The following is a 17,926-nucleotide window of genomic DNA, read 5'->3' as shown; positions in this document are numbered from 1 at the left end:
CTTTTTCACTTATATATAAGTATACATGTTTATACAAGCTACATAACTACCGGATTCATTAGCGCTTTGCCAAACTACGCAGCTGAATAGCGACAAACTAAACATATATTAATGGTTACACGGAATAAAGTTTCCCGCTTTTTCACTCATATAAGTATACATGTTTATACAAGCTACATAACTACCGGATTCATTAGCGTTTGCCAATTACGCAGCTGAATAGCGACAAACTAAACATATATTAATGGTTACACGGAATAAAGTTTCCCGCTTTTTCAATCATAAGTATACATGTAGATATACGCTACATAACTACCGGATTCATTAGCGCTTACCAAACTACGCAACTGAATAGCGACAAACTAAACATATATTAATGGTTAGGCGGGAGAAAGTTTCCGCTCTTTAAATCATGTAAGTATACTGTGGTATACACGTTATATATTATTAAATAGTAACGAAGTCAGTTATAAGTCAACAAAAAGATTTCTAGCAAAAAGACATAGATAACAGAAACCTATGTGTATCAGCAATTCCAGTAAACTGGCGCGTCTTTTGTTGGTTATGGAAACGACATTCCAGTTTATATTGAAATGTTGAACCTTTTCATAAAATAAATAAATACAATAATTTAACTTTATCACATGTGTTATTAGTTACTGGAATCATGCACGTGACTTAACCTTTCACAATATTCTGTTCGTTTTGTTTTTATTTTATTTTTTAAATCTGTTTACATCTAGATTAACTATAAGACCAATCTAAAATTTTAAGAATTTATTGTATTTTACTATAATTTATAAATATATACTTAATATCATTTTATTGTGATTCGGTTCTGGGCTATGTTTACAAATTCAAGCACCTCGAGGTCTTCGCCTAGTTATTTTAACATTAGTTACAAAATTTGTAATGTACAAGGATCCACGAAAGCGAGTCAAAAAGAGTTTGAACATAAATATATACGTACTTAATCAATACCACTGTATTGTCCTTCAGTTCTGGGCTAGGTTTACAATTTCAATTGTTTAGATGTATTCGCCAAGTTATTTTAAAATGCATTACATAATTTGTACTTTGCAGATAAAACACGAATGCGAATCAAAAAGAGTTAGAACAAAAATATATTTACTTCACATATTTTACTTCAGTACTGTATTTGCTTATGAAGTTCGAGTTAAATTTTTATTGGCTTTCAACAACATTTCTTAAAATTATACAAACACTAGGTGTTAGCATTAGCTTAATCTTAATGCCATTAAATAAATTCTTAAAAAAAAAAACACAAAACAACATATCCTACTTCATAAATCAATAAAAATGGCAGCAACTTATTTATAAAGGAAAATTGAATTTGATAACTGTAGGAAATGATCTTTAAAATTTAAGTTTAACATGAAATTAAATTATATAGGCTCATATTATTTTACAATTGTAGTACCAAAAGTGGTTTCCATTGATTGAAGCCTGATGGGGATATATGGACAGTTTGATAGAGAACTAACATGCACTTAACAAATATTAACTATATGTTTTTAATTAAGAAAATGAAAACAAATTATGGCTATAAACAGACGAACGATTTGGTAGATGAAAGCACTATATAGTTAATTATAAAATAATAAACATATGATGTTTTAGCGATACAATCTAATACATAAATATTTCATAACGAGACATCTGAATTTTTAATTTCATTAAAAACTAAAAATAAAACTGATAGCAGACGAATTGTTTTTATACACGAAGAGTGACGCACCTCGGTTGCGCATAGCAATTGTTGACAGAGATGCCCCTGTTATCAAGAGGGTGATAGGGCAGCCATTGGGCGGGCGGGGGGGCAAGGGGGTAGTATCCACGGATCTCGTGTGCATGGGGCGGCCACCGCTGCATGTTGAGGCTCATAACATACAACTCACTGCACTCGATATCGCACTGCACTCTACGGGCACATGCCGACAACTGAGTCGCGTCGCCGCGCCACGCCGCGTCCCGTCCCTCCTAGCGCTAGGTCAGTCACATCCTACCGTTCTCCACTCTTCATTGTCTAGGTCAGGGTTGTGTCTCTCATCTCTGCCCGAATAACCTGACTCATCACCGTGCCGGCAATCCATCGATCCAATACCTCATATTCAACCCCTCTTATTGTCTAGGTCAGGGTTGTGTCTTTCATATCTGCCCGAATAACCAGACTCAAAATCATGTCAGTATTACAACGATCCAATATCTCATATTCTACCCCCTCTTATTGTCTAGGTCAGGGTTGTGTCTCTCATATCTGCCCGAATAACCAGACTCAAAATCATGTCAGTATTACAACGATCCAATATCTCATATTCTACCCCCTCTTATTGTCTAGGTCAGGGTTGTGTCTCTTATATATGCCCGAATAACCACACTTATATATGCCCGAATAAGACTGTGCCGGCAATCCATCGATCCAATACCTTATATTGAACCCCTCTTATTGTATAGGTCAGGGTTGTGTCTCTCATATCTGAACGAATAACCAGACTCATAATCATATCGGAATTCCATCAATCCAATACCTCATATTCAACCCCTTTTCTTGTCTAGGTCTCAGGGTTGCGTCTCTCATATCTGCCCGAACAACCTGACTCATAATCATGTCGGCATCATCGATCCAATCCTTAATATTCAACCCCTCTTCTTAGTTGTTTAAAGCTTGTTATTGACGATGGAAGGTTTGAAAGGAAAACTGGATTTCGGACATTTGCTTTCGTTGTACGTTACAAAAGGTATAACACAACGTTTCGAGAATTGGAATCTATCCTCTTCTTAGGTAGGAGAGGTACATACAAAACTAAAAAACAGAAAGAAGGGGAAAAGAAGGGAAAGAAAACGGTTCAAAAATTTACAAAAGCTGCTTGGAGTCCAGTCCAGGCGTTGTTACTGCAGAGAATGCAAGTCCCGAGCACAAGTCACCAGTACGATATTCACAATCACACATCAAACCAGCACAGGTAGTCTGTGCACACCTGTGCTGACGAAGAGGATATATTCCAATCCTCGAATCTTTGTCAACCTTTCGTAACACATAACGATGGCAAATGTCCGAAATTATGTAATGCCCTCTTCTTGTCTGTAAAGGAAATATAAATTTGACATCCTACACTACTTTGAGTAAGTATCAATTGTACTCACATTTTGCACAATTCTTGAAATAAATCTTTATTATGGATCTCTACAGTTTAATTCAAATAACCAATTAAAAGAAGGTAGCCATTACGTTACCAACTTAAAATCGTATACCTTGAAAATAACTCCCATCATGTTGCAATATACAGGGCCGTACAGCAACATGGCAATAATCTTCCAGTACAAAGTATATATCTCTGACTCTCTTTACGAAATGATGAAATCGACTTAATTTATCTATGCATATTGTATCTAGCAAAGTGTAAATATTCATAAGTTTGTACTTGAGGGTGTCATATGAAGGAACCTGAAGCGCCTTGACCTCTCCAAAGCGTATTTCAGAATTCCGTTTGTGATGCACCATTCACATGACTGATCAAGAGAAACCTTTCGCCTGGATCATTACGCCACAATAAATTATATAAGTAAATAATTTTCCATTTTCTAGCAAAAACATTCCACTAGGTGTAAGCTAACATTCGCTATTAAAATGATTGGGCTATTAAGTATTGTTCAAAGACCCATTACTAAACGCATAATTTGTTCAACAAGAGGATTAATAACATCCGGGAGTAATTGCTTTGAACATGAAAATGTAGCAGAGCCATTAATGACCACTTCTTATAGTATTAAAAACGTATAAATGTACTTTGATAACCCAAAGAAGAACATTATTGGTGTTACACGTTCCTATCTGGTTCATCGTCTGTCGACGTCCATTTTACTTTCGAATCTTAACAAAGAAATCAGTTTTTTCATTAGTTATCAGGAGGATCTTTTCACGTAAACAGAATTAATTAAGACTATGGCGCTGTCGTGTTAACTTTGCTAATTACAACCTCACCTGTACTCTGTCATATCACTGACATCCAGTATCTGGTACAGCCAGCTCCTTTATTGCGGGTTACACTTGTTGCCTTTCAGATAACTGATTGGTTTGTCTCGAGGTGTTCTCGTCTGGAACCGCCTTGTGTCACCAACACAAGGGTAGATTGTATCTGTTCCTAACTTTACTTTAATCCTTCACGAACTGTTTCATCGATGAGGTTCTAAACTTACTGTACTATGGAACATAAAGTAATCTATTAATACATGTTTCATAGATTTCCTTGTCTTTTAGAGACTGATGGCTTATTTTAAAATAAAATTACATGGAAACTGACAGCAGCAATATGATGGAAAAAGCCGCCTGGTGAGTCCTATAGAGGTAGGATTTTATTTGTAGTTGACAGTAAATTTATATTGTTTTATCGTTACTTGCATGTACACGTTAGCGCACATACCTTGAACTATAAACACGTTGTGTATACCTTACTTAAGCATATAGCCTTGCCAGTCTGGAGCAGTTCGCGCTATAAATATACTAAAACATGAACATTAAAGTGTTCCAAACGAACCTCTCGTGATTGATTTTGGAAATTCCCCACAATCTTTCAAACCACGAAGCGTAAGTGTTATTAAATACTTCAATTAAAATGATATAATTTTTCAAGCAACATTGCCACATTGCCAGAAGGCGGTATATGATTAAACATTTTAGAGATTAAGCCCCACTCAACGAACCGCTCCTCCCCCTCCCCACCCCTAACACTCACGGGCCGATTTTGTTCACTTCCGAACATCGCCGAGATATAACAGTAGGGGCCACGAAAGAGTGCAGTTGGCACAACGTGGTACGGCGCGTTACGGCCGTCACAGTGTTATACTGTACAAACCTCAACCTAACGTAGTCAATCCTCATTGGCTACTCCAAGGTCACGCACCAAATAGGCTCCTCCCTCAAATGCACTCTCTGGTGGTCCCTACTGTAGGGACGGTTTCGTACTCAGGAAGTCACGAAATCGCGTGTTGCCTAATATGTTGAAGTTTCGTCAAAATCTAGATTAAACACTGATATTTTAAATGTTCTACCTTACGTGCTTATTTATAAAGTAATGTTTATTCAAACAGTAGTATATATTTACTCAGTAATTTTTATTCCGCAATACCAAAATGAACAAGGAAGTTTTTGCTAAACATTTTATGTTTCTTGAAATATTTAACTGTTGTAACATTTGTCAAGTAATTACAGTAAAGGCTCTAAGGTTGTAATCTATTTTTTAAACAGTGATGTCATATTTTTAGACGTTTTGGATTAGGTATTTTGGATCCTGACTTGTTTTCCTTCTCCCTACGGACTTTGAACGATTGACGTCACATTGTAACTATACCTCCCTTATCTTATGTTGCCCATGTCTAGCCTACTGAGCCCGATTTGTGGACTAAGAGCGTCCCATTACAAAGTATTTATTGTTCACAGTCGAGGTGTTATTATTGTATTTTTTATATCAGTGGTTTCTCAAGACAAGCAATCGGACGAGTTTTGCATTTTGTAATGAGCACTTTACACAGTATATGCTATATAATCATCCGCATAATCGTTACGGGTAATTTTCCACTACCACGGAAAACACGTTTAAGTTCAATTAATTCAGAGAAGAATCCATGCGAGACATGACGAAAGTTCTCAACGCACAATTAAAAACTGTAAGAATCATCCGTATATCCCTATATCTACGTCGTATAATGTATACAATGATTTATTATTTGCTGTCAAAACATTTATGATCACTACCAATAATATTATTTTTCAATTTCTATTATATTTTTATTAATATTCCTAGCAGTTACTTCAATTCAGGAATGTATAAATAAAATAGGAGTGAGGGTTTGTGTAGGCCGCTCTCCGTTTCCGTTCCAAATTTTGTTTGATGTGGTTTCAATCAATGTTTAATGAATCAAAAACTTATTTAACTAAATTTTAAAACTAGTAACTGATATCTTGATTATTAGTGTCATTCCGGTTGTTATTTCAGAAATTGTATACTATTTATATTAAATTATATCCACCCAGAAGAAATCTATTTTGTAACCGTCTTCACCAAGTGTTGTTTATTATTTCTGATTAAATGAGTACTCCCTCCTTCTCACAGGCTAATGGCGAATAATCGCTACGTAAACATTGTAAAATTGCAATAAGTACTAAACATAACGTTTACTTTCAGAGTTTAAAGTTTGTTAATACCGACATATGATATAGCATTTCGGATGTTTGCCCTCGTTAAAATATGTTACAGAATAAATATAAAAAATATAACAAAACGGTTTGAGGACTGGGTCTATCCTCTTCTTGAACTGTAACCCTCCCTCATCTTTTGCTATACTCAATGCTAATTCTATTACCAGAATACAACATCCATTAATGAAATCTCCTGGATTCTATTTTCAGAATTCAGCACTTACATCCACCTATCCTATACCTTCTTTCAGCCTTTGCGTTGATATGAATTAAGAGGTTTCCCAAACCTCTGGATCATCAATGTTTAAGCTTATAATGCAACCCTTTCAACTCCAATGAAAATGAAGTATCACACTGATGTACTCGTATAATGTTCCAAAGATTGTCGGACATTAGCTTCAGTTCAGGTGTCTTGTGGTCAGTCTTGGATAAATATAATACAGTTTGGAGTTGTTGCCGAGAATTTAAATTCTTTTGGTCTTTGGTATCTCAGTTGTTGAAACCATTCGGGCACACTGTATTTTCCCTCTTGTAATCACTGCCCTGGACCCTTCAGACTGCAATTACAGTATATATGAGTGCAAGACTACTGGCCTTCTAAACCCATTCATTTTTTATCACTATGAATTTTAAAAGGCTATTCTACCGGGATAAATTTAATTCTTCTAAACAAGATATAAAAGCTGAATAGACCGAAATAACGCAACGCAAAAACCGACGTTATCTTCTTTTTGAAATATTAAAAAATTTGAAATATTTGAAAGAATACGTCCGATAAATTTGAAATATTCAAGCTCATCCAACTATTTATATCAATACATTAATTATTTAAACAATTCTACGAAAGATCTCAACTGTTTTTAAAGCTTCGGCGAGTGCACAACGCTTTCCTCACCTGTTTACAACGCCATTCTGATTCATGGCCAGCGCAACATTAGCGTCTGTATCTCACTGATCGCCAAGCAATTAGTGACTAATTGATATTTGTATTTGGGATTAAAATAGACTGGCCACCCTGGGCGAGTGAATTAAACCTTTCGAATTGTTTCGTCAAGAGGATTGTAATTCTATCGCATTTGTAATTTCATAATGTTGTTGGCTACCTATTCAAGGCAGTTAAACGGTATTCATGATTGATTTCCGCATTTCATTACTCCTCTTTGCATTCAGTTGATATTTTCTATGTTTCCAACTCGTCGTTTAAACTTTGTTCACATTATATATTTTCTACATATATTCAAATACATTTAATATCATCTTTTCACAACCAAGCCTCCTGCGTAGTTATGGTCTTGTGTATGGACGAGACACACACGCATTATTGTGTTAGCTCACACCTTTAGCCTCTGGTCGCCACATCCGCTTTTCCAGTTTTCTGATGCTTCGGATCGCTGCGCGCGCACATTAAATCAGACAAGGATCCCAAAACATCTTGAGAGGCACTTCAGAATAGGATTCTGAGGATTTAAGGCCACTTACATCTATATGATCTAAGAAAACTTCCTCTGAAATCTTTTTAATAACATTTAAATTGGTTTAGTTTTAACATGTTTTACGACTCACAATTAACTTTTATTTACTAAAAATATGTTCTTCGTTAATATTTCATAAAATTTGCAACACGACAATAAATTTTACGACCTCTATTTATAAAACACTTGTAATTCAACGCCGATTTATAAGTTGAATTGCAACTAGGTTTGTGATGAAAATCAGAATACGTAATGAAACGAAAACGTTTTACTCGTTAATTAATATGTTGCTGGATTTTAGATTTAGATCGAGTAGAATCCGTGCCAAAGCCTTTGATTAAACTTATAATGGTTTGATCAATTCTCCCTTGTCATTCTACTGATCTGTTTAGATACTGCAAGCAATGTAAACCAACTCGCTGTAATATTGCCACAATTAATGTAATGTATATTTTTTACTACGCCGACAAGAATTTCAAACAAAAAGACTAGCAGAGCAGCTCCGCAGCATTAGATTTCTTTATACGGTTAATACCTCGCGATATCAAGTATAAGTTATTGAGGCCGAAACAATAAAAATGCATTTAATAATTTAAAAGAAGTTATTTGTCCTTGAAAGAAAATTCCACCTCTCCATAATAATTTAACATCTTCAATAATTTTCTTACTGATTATGTGCGACTTTCAGACATGATATCCACTTGGGAAATGTTTTATATCGTCGCAAATATATCTACATAGATGTTATATTCGATTTTTTCTGATGCTTCAGAATGAATACCATATGGTTTATAACAGAGACGTCTAACGGAATCTTAACAAGAACTGCGAATGCTCCCTAGTGTCTCTGTATCTAGTTCTTACACTCGATCCTCTCTGCTACTTCGGGAATGATATAGTTTCCATCAAGAACGTCTCTCCGAATCTTAACATGAACTACTCTGTATCTAGTTCTTACACTCGATCCTCTCTGCTACTTCGGAATGGATATGATATAGTTTCCAACAAGGACGTCTCTCCGAATCTTAACAAGAACTGCGAATGCTCCCTAGTGTCTCTGTATCTAGTTCTTACACTCGATCCTCTCTGCTACTTCGGAATGGATATGATATAGTTTCCATCAAGAACGTCTCTCCGAATCTTAACATGAACTGCGAATGCTCCCTAGTGTCTCTGTATCTAGTTCTTACACTCGATCCTCTCTGCTACTTCGGAATGGATATGATATAGTTTCCATCAAGAACGTCTCTCCGAATCTTAACATGAACTGCGAATGCTCCCTAGTGTCTCTGTATCTAGTTCTTACACTCGATCCTCTCTGCTACTTCGGAATGGATATGATATAGTTTCCATCAAGAACGTCTCTCCGAATCTTAACATGAACTGCGAATGCTCCCTAGTGTCTCTGTATCTAGTTCTTACACTCGATCCTCTCTGCTACTTCGGAATGGATATGATATAGTTTCCATCAAGAACGTCTCTCCGAATCTTAACATGAACTGCGAATGCTCCCTAGTGTCTCTGTATCTAGTTCTTACACTCGATCCTCTCTGCTACTTCGGAATGGATATGATATAGTTTCCATCAAGGAACGTCTCTCCGAATCTTAACAAGAACTGCGAATGCTCCCTAGTGTCTCTGTATCTAGTTCTTACACTCGATCCTCTCTGCTACTTCGGAATGGATATGATATAGTTTCCATCAAGGACGTCTCTCCGAATCTTAACAAGAACTGCGAATGCTCCCTAGTGTCTCTGTATCTAGTTCTTACACTCGATCCTCTCTGCTACTTCGGAATGGATATGATATAGTTTCCAGCAAGGACGTCTCTCCGAATCTTAACATGAACTGCGAATGCTCCCTAGTGTCTCTGTATCTAGTTCTTACACTCGATCCTCTCTGCTACTTCGGAATGGATATGATATAGTTTCCAACAAGGACGTCTCTCCGAATCTTAACATGAACTGCGAATGCTCCCTAGTGTCTCTGTATCTAGTTCTTACACTCGATCCTCTCTGCTACTTCGGAATGGATATGATATAGTTTCCATCAAGGACGTCTCTCCGAATCTTAACAAGAACTGCGAATGCTCCCTAGTGTCTCTGTATCTAGTTCTTACACTCGATCCTCTCTGCTACTTCGGAATGGATATGATATAGTTTCCATCAAGAACGTCTCTCCGAATCTTAACATGAACTGGATGCTCTCTGGGTAGCATCGTTTCACAGAAGGTCCGAGATGGTGAAGACCGGTAGCTGGTAAAGATTGTACACAAAGGTCCGACAGAGATAACCGTGTTTGCAGACTAGTCTCGGTCGAACCGGTCCTGTCGTATATCGTGGGTGTGTTGGTGTTTACAGACCCTCCAGTGAGGGGATTTAAGAGGAATTAGAGTTAGACCACTCCGAGCTACCGAAGCCGGAACAGTGCTATTGCCACTATACTCGTCGCTATACGAGTATATTATTCTGGCGGTAGTTGTCCGTTTTTATTTTACTTCCTCGTCTCCACTAACAAAGAAGCCCCTAAATTACCCTTAGAGTTCGGTACATTTATTTCGGCGTCTTGTCTATGAGGCTTCGCAGAACATTTCTAATATTATGCAAAATATTCTGTGCATTTATTGGGGTTGATATTTCATAAGCCCGATATACAATCATTTAGAAGATACCAGAAACTGCGTATCTTGCCATAAGGTTTCGCAGAACATTTCTAACACTATCCTCATATGCAGATGAATGGATTATAAAGTAGAAATTTAACGATTTTGTATCTTATGTTCTTTATGGCCGTTAATGCAGTTATCGAATGCTACCGCGAGGAGGTCATCAAATGTCTCTCAATTTCCAAGCTTGGTCGTGCTCTTGCTCACTAGAGAGGGTTTCCTAACCTTCATAAACTATGCCCCGTTACTACTGAGTTGGCTGTTAAGGACATAGTAGGTGTACCACCTTGCGTTGAGCAAAGGAGTAGATATTCCGCATAGTGAAGTTGTTTCGACGTTGTTTTGTCTCTTAAGACAAATATATAGTACAGCAGATTGTTAATGTTTTACAGCGTACTCAGTTGAAGATTCGAGAGCTTCCTTCTCTCTTCGAGAGTCACCCCAGTCAGTATTGGAGACTAACTCTACTACTAAACCTTTTCCGGCTATAACTCATCTATCACCTAATGGTTTTTTATTTTTTCTTCAAGGAATTAAATTTTGTATAAATAAAATATATTCCACGCTTTGAAGTATAAGACCAGACAAGTAGTATTTGAAGTATAAGACAATGAAATGTATTCTTACATAAGTAAGAGTATAAAATATATTCCACGATTTTATGTGCTGTGTTTAATTTGTTATCTTAAGCAACTTTTATTTGGGTCTAAATCGTCTAATTTAAATGCGTGTCATTTAACTTAGAGTGATGAAAAATGGATCGTTTACTTCTTTGTAGTATGGGAACGTTTTTAGTTTTTGATGGAAAGAGCCTAAGTCTCTGCACTTAGTCCTGAAAGGACCTTTACACCTCTTCATGACTGACCTTTTAAAACTTATCTCGAAGGGCTATGAATTTATCATAAATAGATATTTTCCAATTCCAGAATCGATTGCACCACCTTAAGCTGACGAAGTGAGGCTAAATGTATTTTAAATTACTTCCACTCCTAACCAGATTAATTGTTAATGGGATGTTGACGTACGTCATTCAAGGACTCCGCCGCCAGTCATCTCGGAACTTTACGAGATCGATGTAGAAAAGAGTATAACAACAAAAACTTTCTCAATAACGAAAGACATGATCCAAAACACAGTAAATACAATGCGTCATCATTCAGCACACTCAGTTATGTTTATCGTATTTATTGTTATTACAATAGATCTTTTAAACTAGTATACTTACCACAGCCATTTTAAGCGTTCTTCACTTCATAGCATAATTATTGTTCCTAGACTCGTTAAAACCTTTAATTCAACACCATCACACTATAGTGATCATATAATTTTCTCAAAATTACCAAACTTTATAAATCCAAGACCTCGCACTATTATTAAATAAAAAAATTAGCCAATAAATGGTTAGTAAATGCTGGGCGAGATGGGTTTCGTCAGTATTTTTCCTCAATCTACACATAGGTATACTGTTTTATGCATTAAATTTCTGTTATAATATGTTGTTGTAATACAATCAATGTTAGTCCGAGTGTGTGGTTAGTTTGTATAATATTTCGAATGCAGACCAATGAGGGCGTCTGGTGCGTGCATGCGTGTGCGTGTGCGTGTGTGCGTGCGTGCGTGCGTGTGTGTGTGTGTGTGTGTGTGTGTGTGTGTGTGTGTGTGTGTGTGTGTGTGTGTAGTGTGCGCGCGTGTGTGCAGGATGTGCAGGTGTGATCCAAGTCTTTCTCTACTTATGTTTGTTAATTTTAAATTAAAGTCTTTCTGATTGTTCTTTTTTATGTAAGTTTTTTACATTACCTTTTTATGTTTCCAAATTTTATTTCCTACATAAATTATATTCCTTTCTAATTTTAGATTTTGTATTAACTAAATGTACTCAGGTATTCAATACTCTGGTCTTGTATAGTTTCTTTAGAGATTGAACCTTTTTCTAGTTGCTTATGAAAATTTTGTTAACAATGTTAATTCATTCCCTTATTTTAATTTATGATTTTTGAGTATTATTAGTTTACTCATTATTTGAGTATTTATTAGCAGACTGATGAACTCGTTTCCCTACACACAGGCTGATGCCCATGTGGGGATAATTTCCTAGAAAAACATTTTTATTTATTTTCATTACTCTGTATGTAAATTTTGGAAATAAATGCAATCAATCAATCAATCAATTAAAAATATAATTTGTAAAACAAAGGTTGGTAAAGATTCAAGAATTCTAAAACAGATTTAAATCTTTACCTTGCAATAATGCTTTATTAACTGAGAAATAATTGTGCGCATTAAAACCATTTTGAAATACAAAGTGTGTATGTCATACTCAAATCTCACTGTACCTGAAATGCATATAAAAGTGTGCTTAAGGGAATTCTTTCTTCTTGAATCAAAATTGTGCAATATAACTAACACTCCAAAAGTACAGTTTTAAACATTTTCCGTATACTATTAATTATTTAAATATATATATGCCACTTTCTAAAATCTGAATACAATCAAAACCACAATGTTTGCCTTATACAATGTCCATAAATTGGTAATTTGTACTCCTGACATTATGAAGGCGATGAGGAGTGCGGTTCACATGCAAGATGCTGTACGTTCTCTCCACATAAGCTCAAGTAGGACTAGCCGCATGGTGAGTGAGGCCGATGATTAAGGTTTAGAATGCACCATGAGACGTTTACGATGAGACAGCTGACAGCCGGCGGTTCCCATGAGATCGATTACCGCACCCAACACTCGCCACCCTAGCCTGCACTTGTGTAGTTAATTACATTCACAATCGTAACATTTTCCGCAATATCTGGCTATTCACCTATTGGGGCTCAACGTTGATACCAGAATATAATGCTTATATAAAGTCCGTCTATCTATATAAACTCTTGATAGAAATGTCCTGAGACTGAAACTCGGGACATAGGTTCCTCTTGTTCCGAGGAAGAACTGTATTGATTTGTGGATGATAACGTAAAGGACAGTTTGCTCTGTCTGTCTGTGCGATAACTCTTGATAGAAATGTCCTGAGACATGAAACTCGGGACATCGGTTCCTCTTGTTTCGAGGAAGAACTGTATTGATTTGTGGATGATAACGTAAAGGACAGTTTGCTCGTCTGTCTGTTCGTCTGTGCGATAACTCTTGATAGAAATGTCCTGAGACATGAAACTCGGGACATAGGTTCCTCTTGTTCCGAGGAAGAACTGTATTGATTTGTGGATGATAACGTAAAGGACAGTTTGCTCGTCTGTCTGTTCGTCTGTGCGATAACTCTTGATAGAAATGTCCTGAGACATGAAACTCGGGACATAGGTTCCTCTTGTTCCGAGGAAGAACTGTATTGATTTGTGGATGATAACGTAAAGGACAGTTTGCTCGTCTGTCTGTTCGTCTGTGCGATAACTCTTGATAGAAATGTCCTGAGACATGAAACTCGGGACATAGGTTCCTCTTGTTCCGAGGAAGAACTGTATTGATTTGTGGATGATAACGTAAAGGACAGTTTGCCCGTCTGTCTGTTTGTCTGTGCGATAACTCTTGATAGAAATGTCCTGAGACATGAAACTCGGGACATAGGTTCCTCTTGTTCCGAGGAAGAACTGTATTGATTTGTGGATGATAACGTAAAGGACAGTTTGCCCGTCTGTCTGTCTGTGCGATAACTATTGATAGAAATGTCCTGAGACATGAAACTCGGGACATAGGTTTCTCTTGTTCCGAGGAAGAACTGTATTGATTTGTGGATGATAACGTAAAGGACAGTTTGCCCGTCTGTCTGTTCGTCTGTGCGATAACTCTTGATAGAAATGTCCTGAGACATGAAACTCGGGACATAGGTTCCTCTTGTTCCGAGGAAGAACTGTATTGATTTGTGGATGATAACGTAAAGGACAGTTTGCTCGTCTGTCTGTTTGTCTGTGCGATAACTATTGATAGAAATGTCCTGAGACATGAAACTCGGGACATAGGTTCCTCTTGTTCCGAGGAAGAACTGTATTGATTTGTGGATGATAACGTAAAGGACAGTTTGCTCGTCTGTCTGTTCGTCTGTGCGATAACTTTTGATAGAAATGTCCTGAGACATGAAACTCGGGACATAGGTTCCTCTTGTTCCGAGGAAGAACTGTATTGATTTGTGGATGATAACGTAAAGGACAGTTTGCTCGTCTGTCTGTTCGTCTGTGCGATAACTCTTGATAGAAATGTCCTGAGACATGGAAACTCGGGACATAGGTTCCTCTTTTTCCGAGGAAGAACTGTATTGATTTGTGGATGATAACGTAAAGGACAGTTTGCTCGTCTGTCTGTTCGTCTGTGCGATAACTCTTGATAGAAATGTCCTGAGACATGAAACTCGGGACATAGGTTTCTCTTGTTCCGAGGAAGTACTGTATTGATTTGTGGATGATAACGTAAAGGACAGTTTGCCCGCCTGTCTGTTTGCCTATGCGATAACTCTTGACAGAAATGTCCTGAGACATGAAACTCGGGACATCGGTTCCTCTTGTTCCAAAGAAGAACTGTATTGATTTGTGGATGATAACGTAAAGGCACAGAGTAATTACTCTGTGGTAAAGGGCAGTTTGCCCGTAAGTCTGTTCGTTACGGTCTATCGGCTCCTACGATACTATTTTTTATCGGTTTATTTTGTATGAACCAGTTCGAGAGTTGTTTGTTTATGATAGTTTGTGCAACATCTATAATCACAGACGACAGGTGACGTTTATAACTTATAATGATTTGAGTAGGCTGAATATTTTAATGGCTACAAATGGTGTACATTTCCAATACACTTTCTTTAGATCACACTGATAAAAAACAAGTACCTCAACAGGAACTACCCTAATCAATCGAATATTATTTCGTAAAAATCTTCATTTTAGACTCGCATTTGATTTGAAAAATTCACATACACTTATACGCATTCACATAATAAAATGAAATTCGACTAAAATTCCAAGAATATGCGTCATTAGGTGCTTTATCACGTTTATTCCCATAGCGCAAAATTTGCAAAAGGAAGCGAATGTAAAATTTTAGAAGTTACAACAGTTACTTTTTTAACCTTTTCTTATATCAAGCGTGGTTATACGTTACACAAGAAAAATCTTGCAAATCTGGAATGAATAAAAATTGTAAAAGGTAGTGGATGGAGCCAATAATCACAACAGAACAAAGTAAACATAAACTTTTTAGTCCCAAAAAAAAGATTAAAGTAAATCTGCTTCAAACGAGACCAAGCATTTGGCAATATTCGTTTGTCCTTCCTCTGTTCGCTCGTTGGGTTATACAGTACCGTCTGTTTCATTGTGATGAGTTACTAGAAATTCTGTAGTATGCACTGCGTGGGACCTCTCCGTGTATATCTAGTAGTAACAAAAAATCAAATAAAAAAAAAAAACGACAAAGATGTATCCTGAATAACGGCGAGAATATATTGTGGTCTGCTGTTATTACTCTTGGGCACTTAAATCTCAAAAATAAACTCAAGGAGGAGATGAGGCCAGGTCAACATTTGTGACGTACACTCTTCTCCTGGCCTGCTGTAGGCGAGTGTTCCGAGTGTGGGGGAGTAAGTTGCCACGATTCTCGCGGACATCGCAGCGAGCACAAGTGTGCCGAGTGTGGGGGGGAGTAAGTTGCCACGATTCTGGCGGACATCGCAGCGAGCACAAGTGTGCCGAGTGTGGGGGAGTAAGTTGCCACGATTCTCGCGGGCATCGCAGCGAGCACAAGTGTGCCGAGTGTGGGGGAGTAAGTTGCCACGATTCACGCGGACATCGCAGCGAGCACAAGTGTGCCGAGTGTGGGGGAGTAAGTTGCCACGATTCACGCGGACATCGCAGCGAGCACAAGTGTACCGAGTGTGTGGGAGTAAGTTGCCACGATTCACGCGGACATCGCAGCGAGCACAAGTGTACCGAGTGTGGGGGAGTAAGTCGCCACGATTCTCGCGGACATCGCAGCGAGCACAAGTGTACCGAGTGTGGGAGGGTAAGTCGCCACGATTCTCGCGGACATCGCAGCGAGCACAAGTGTGCCGAGTGTGGGGGAGTAAGTTGCCACGATTCACGCGGACATCGCAGCGAGCACAAGTGTACCGAGTGTGGGGGAGTAAGTTGCCACGATTCTCGCGGACATCGCAGCGAGCACAAGTGTGCCGAGTGTGGGGGAGTAAGTTGCCACGATTCTCGCGGACATCGCAGCGAGCACAAGTGTACCGAGTGTGGGGGAGTAAGTCGCCACGATTCTCGCGGGCATCGCAGCGAGCACAAGTGTACCGAGTGTGGGGGAGTAAGTTGCCACGATTCTCGCGGACATCGCAGCGAGCACAAGTGTACCGAGTGTGGGGGGAGTAAGTTGCCACGATTCTCGCGGACATCGCAGCGAGCACAAGTGTACCGAGTGTAGGGGAGTAAGTTGCCACGATTCTCGCGGACATCGCAGCGAGCACAAGTGTACCGAGTGTGGGGGAGTAAGTTGCCACGATTCTCGCGGACATCGCAGCGAGCACAAGTGTACCGAGTGTGGGGGAGTAAGTTGCCACGATTCTCGCGGACATCGCAGCGAGCACAAGTGTACCGAGTGTGGGGGGAGTAAGTTGCCACGATTCTCGCGGACATCGCAGCGAGCACAAGTGTACCGAGTGTGGGGGGGTAAGTCGCCACGATTCACGCGGACATCGCAGCGAGTATGGATGAAAGCATGTCAGCCAAAGACTGTGCAACTGTTACGCATGGCATGGAACAGATCTTGCTTGCGAACATAAAACGCGATACGTACATCTTGTGTCCGTGATAATAAGACATAATTAGGAGAAACGCCACATAGTATTTTATTTTTCTTTAATTTAAGCTGAAAATCACAAAGAACCAAACTTAACTCTCAATTACTAATTAATTTTACAATGATATAAACTTTCTCTTGTATCTATTAAGTAAAATTTTGATTTTTTTCCCCATACCTCTGAGAATTTGATCCTGCAGAAGTAGAAGGTCCCGCACCCTCCTCTTCCTCCTGCTCCGAGTTGACTTCCTGTTCTGGCTCGTCTTCTTTTCCGGACCCCGTGTCTTCCGTGTCCATGGCGCCTCTCCCTGTAACAAACATAGGTGTTACTGGATTACTCTCCGTCCTAACGTAAAACCTGCTCCGAGCTAATGTCCTAACCCGGCTTGTCTCAGCAACTTAGTGTAGTGAACCCTTCTACAGCAGCTATAAGACATTATTAGATTACTCCAGGACAAAAGGTATCAGTAAGGCAAAGTAATTGTGTGATCGCTTCAAGACCTAGAATGGAATAATATTATAAGGTAAAAACATGAGTATTGTTAATGTTACTTATGACGTAACTGTTGACGAAAACGTCTCTATTGCGCGCCAAGTAGAATCCCACTTCTGTCATATCCTCACGCACGGTCTCCCAACTTTGTGCAAGGTTGAATTCAGGGTTTTACAACAAATCAGATGTCACAATGACCTCTCAAATATGATATTGCACCCAATCCTTAAAATTAAACATAATAAGAAAAAACCAATCACAGAAATCTTATTTCGAGTTGTTTGTGTTTTCGGAATTCA

At 38.3% G+C, this 17,926-nt stretch overlaps 1 protein-coding gene across 1 annotated transcript in view; it reads right to left on the bottom strand.

The window, feature by feature from the left end:
• LOC124358667 (aryl hydrocarbon receptor nuclear translocator-like protein 1) overlaps positions 1-17,465 on the bottom strand; it is a 172,111-nt gene extending 154,646 nt beyond the window's left edge. Inside the window, exon 1 of the mRNA XM_046810974.1 lies at positions 17,313-17,465. Within this exon, the coding sequence (XP_046666930.1) occupies positions 17,313-17,455 (143 nt within the window). The 5' untranslated portion in view covers positions 17,456-17,465. The remainder of the gene's footprint in view (positions 1-17,312) is intronic.
• Between the last annotated feature and the right edge of the window lie 461 nt (positions 17,466-17,926).

The sequence above is a fragment of the Homalodisca vitripennis genome, chromosome 1 (genome assembly GCF_021130785.1).
Source record: "Homalodisca vitripennis isolate AUS2020 chromosome 1, UT_GWSS_2.1, whole genome shotgun sequence".
NCBI lineage: Eukaryota > Metazoa > Arthropoda > Insecta > Hemiptera > Cicadellidae > Homalodisca > Homalodisca vitripennis.
Note: the sequence above shows the minus strand (reverse complement) of the source record. Positions and strands in the feature narration are given on the sequence as shown.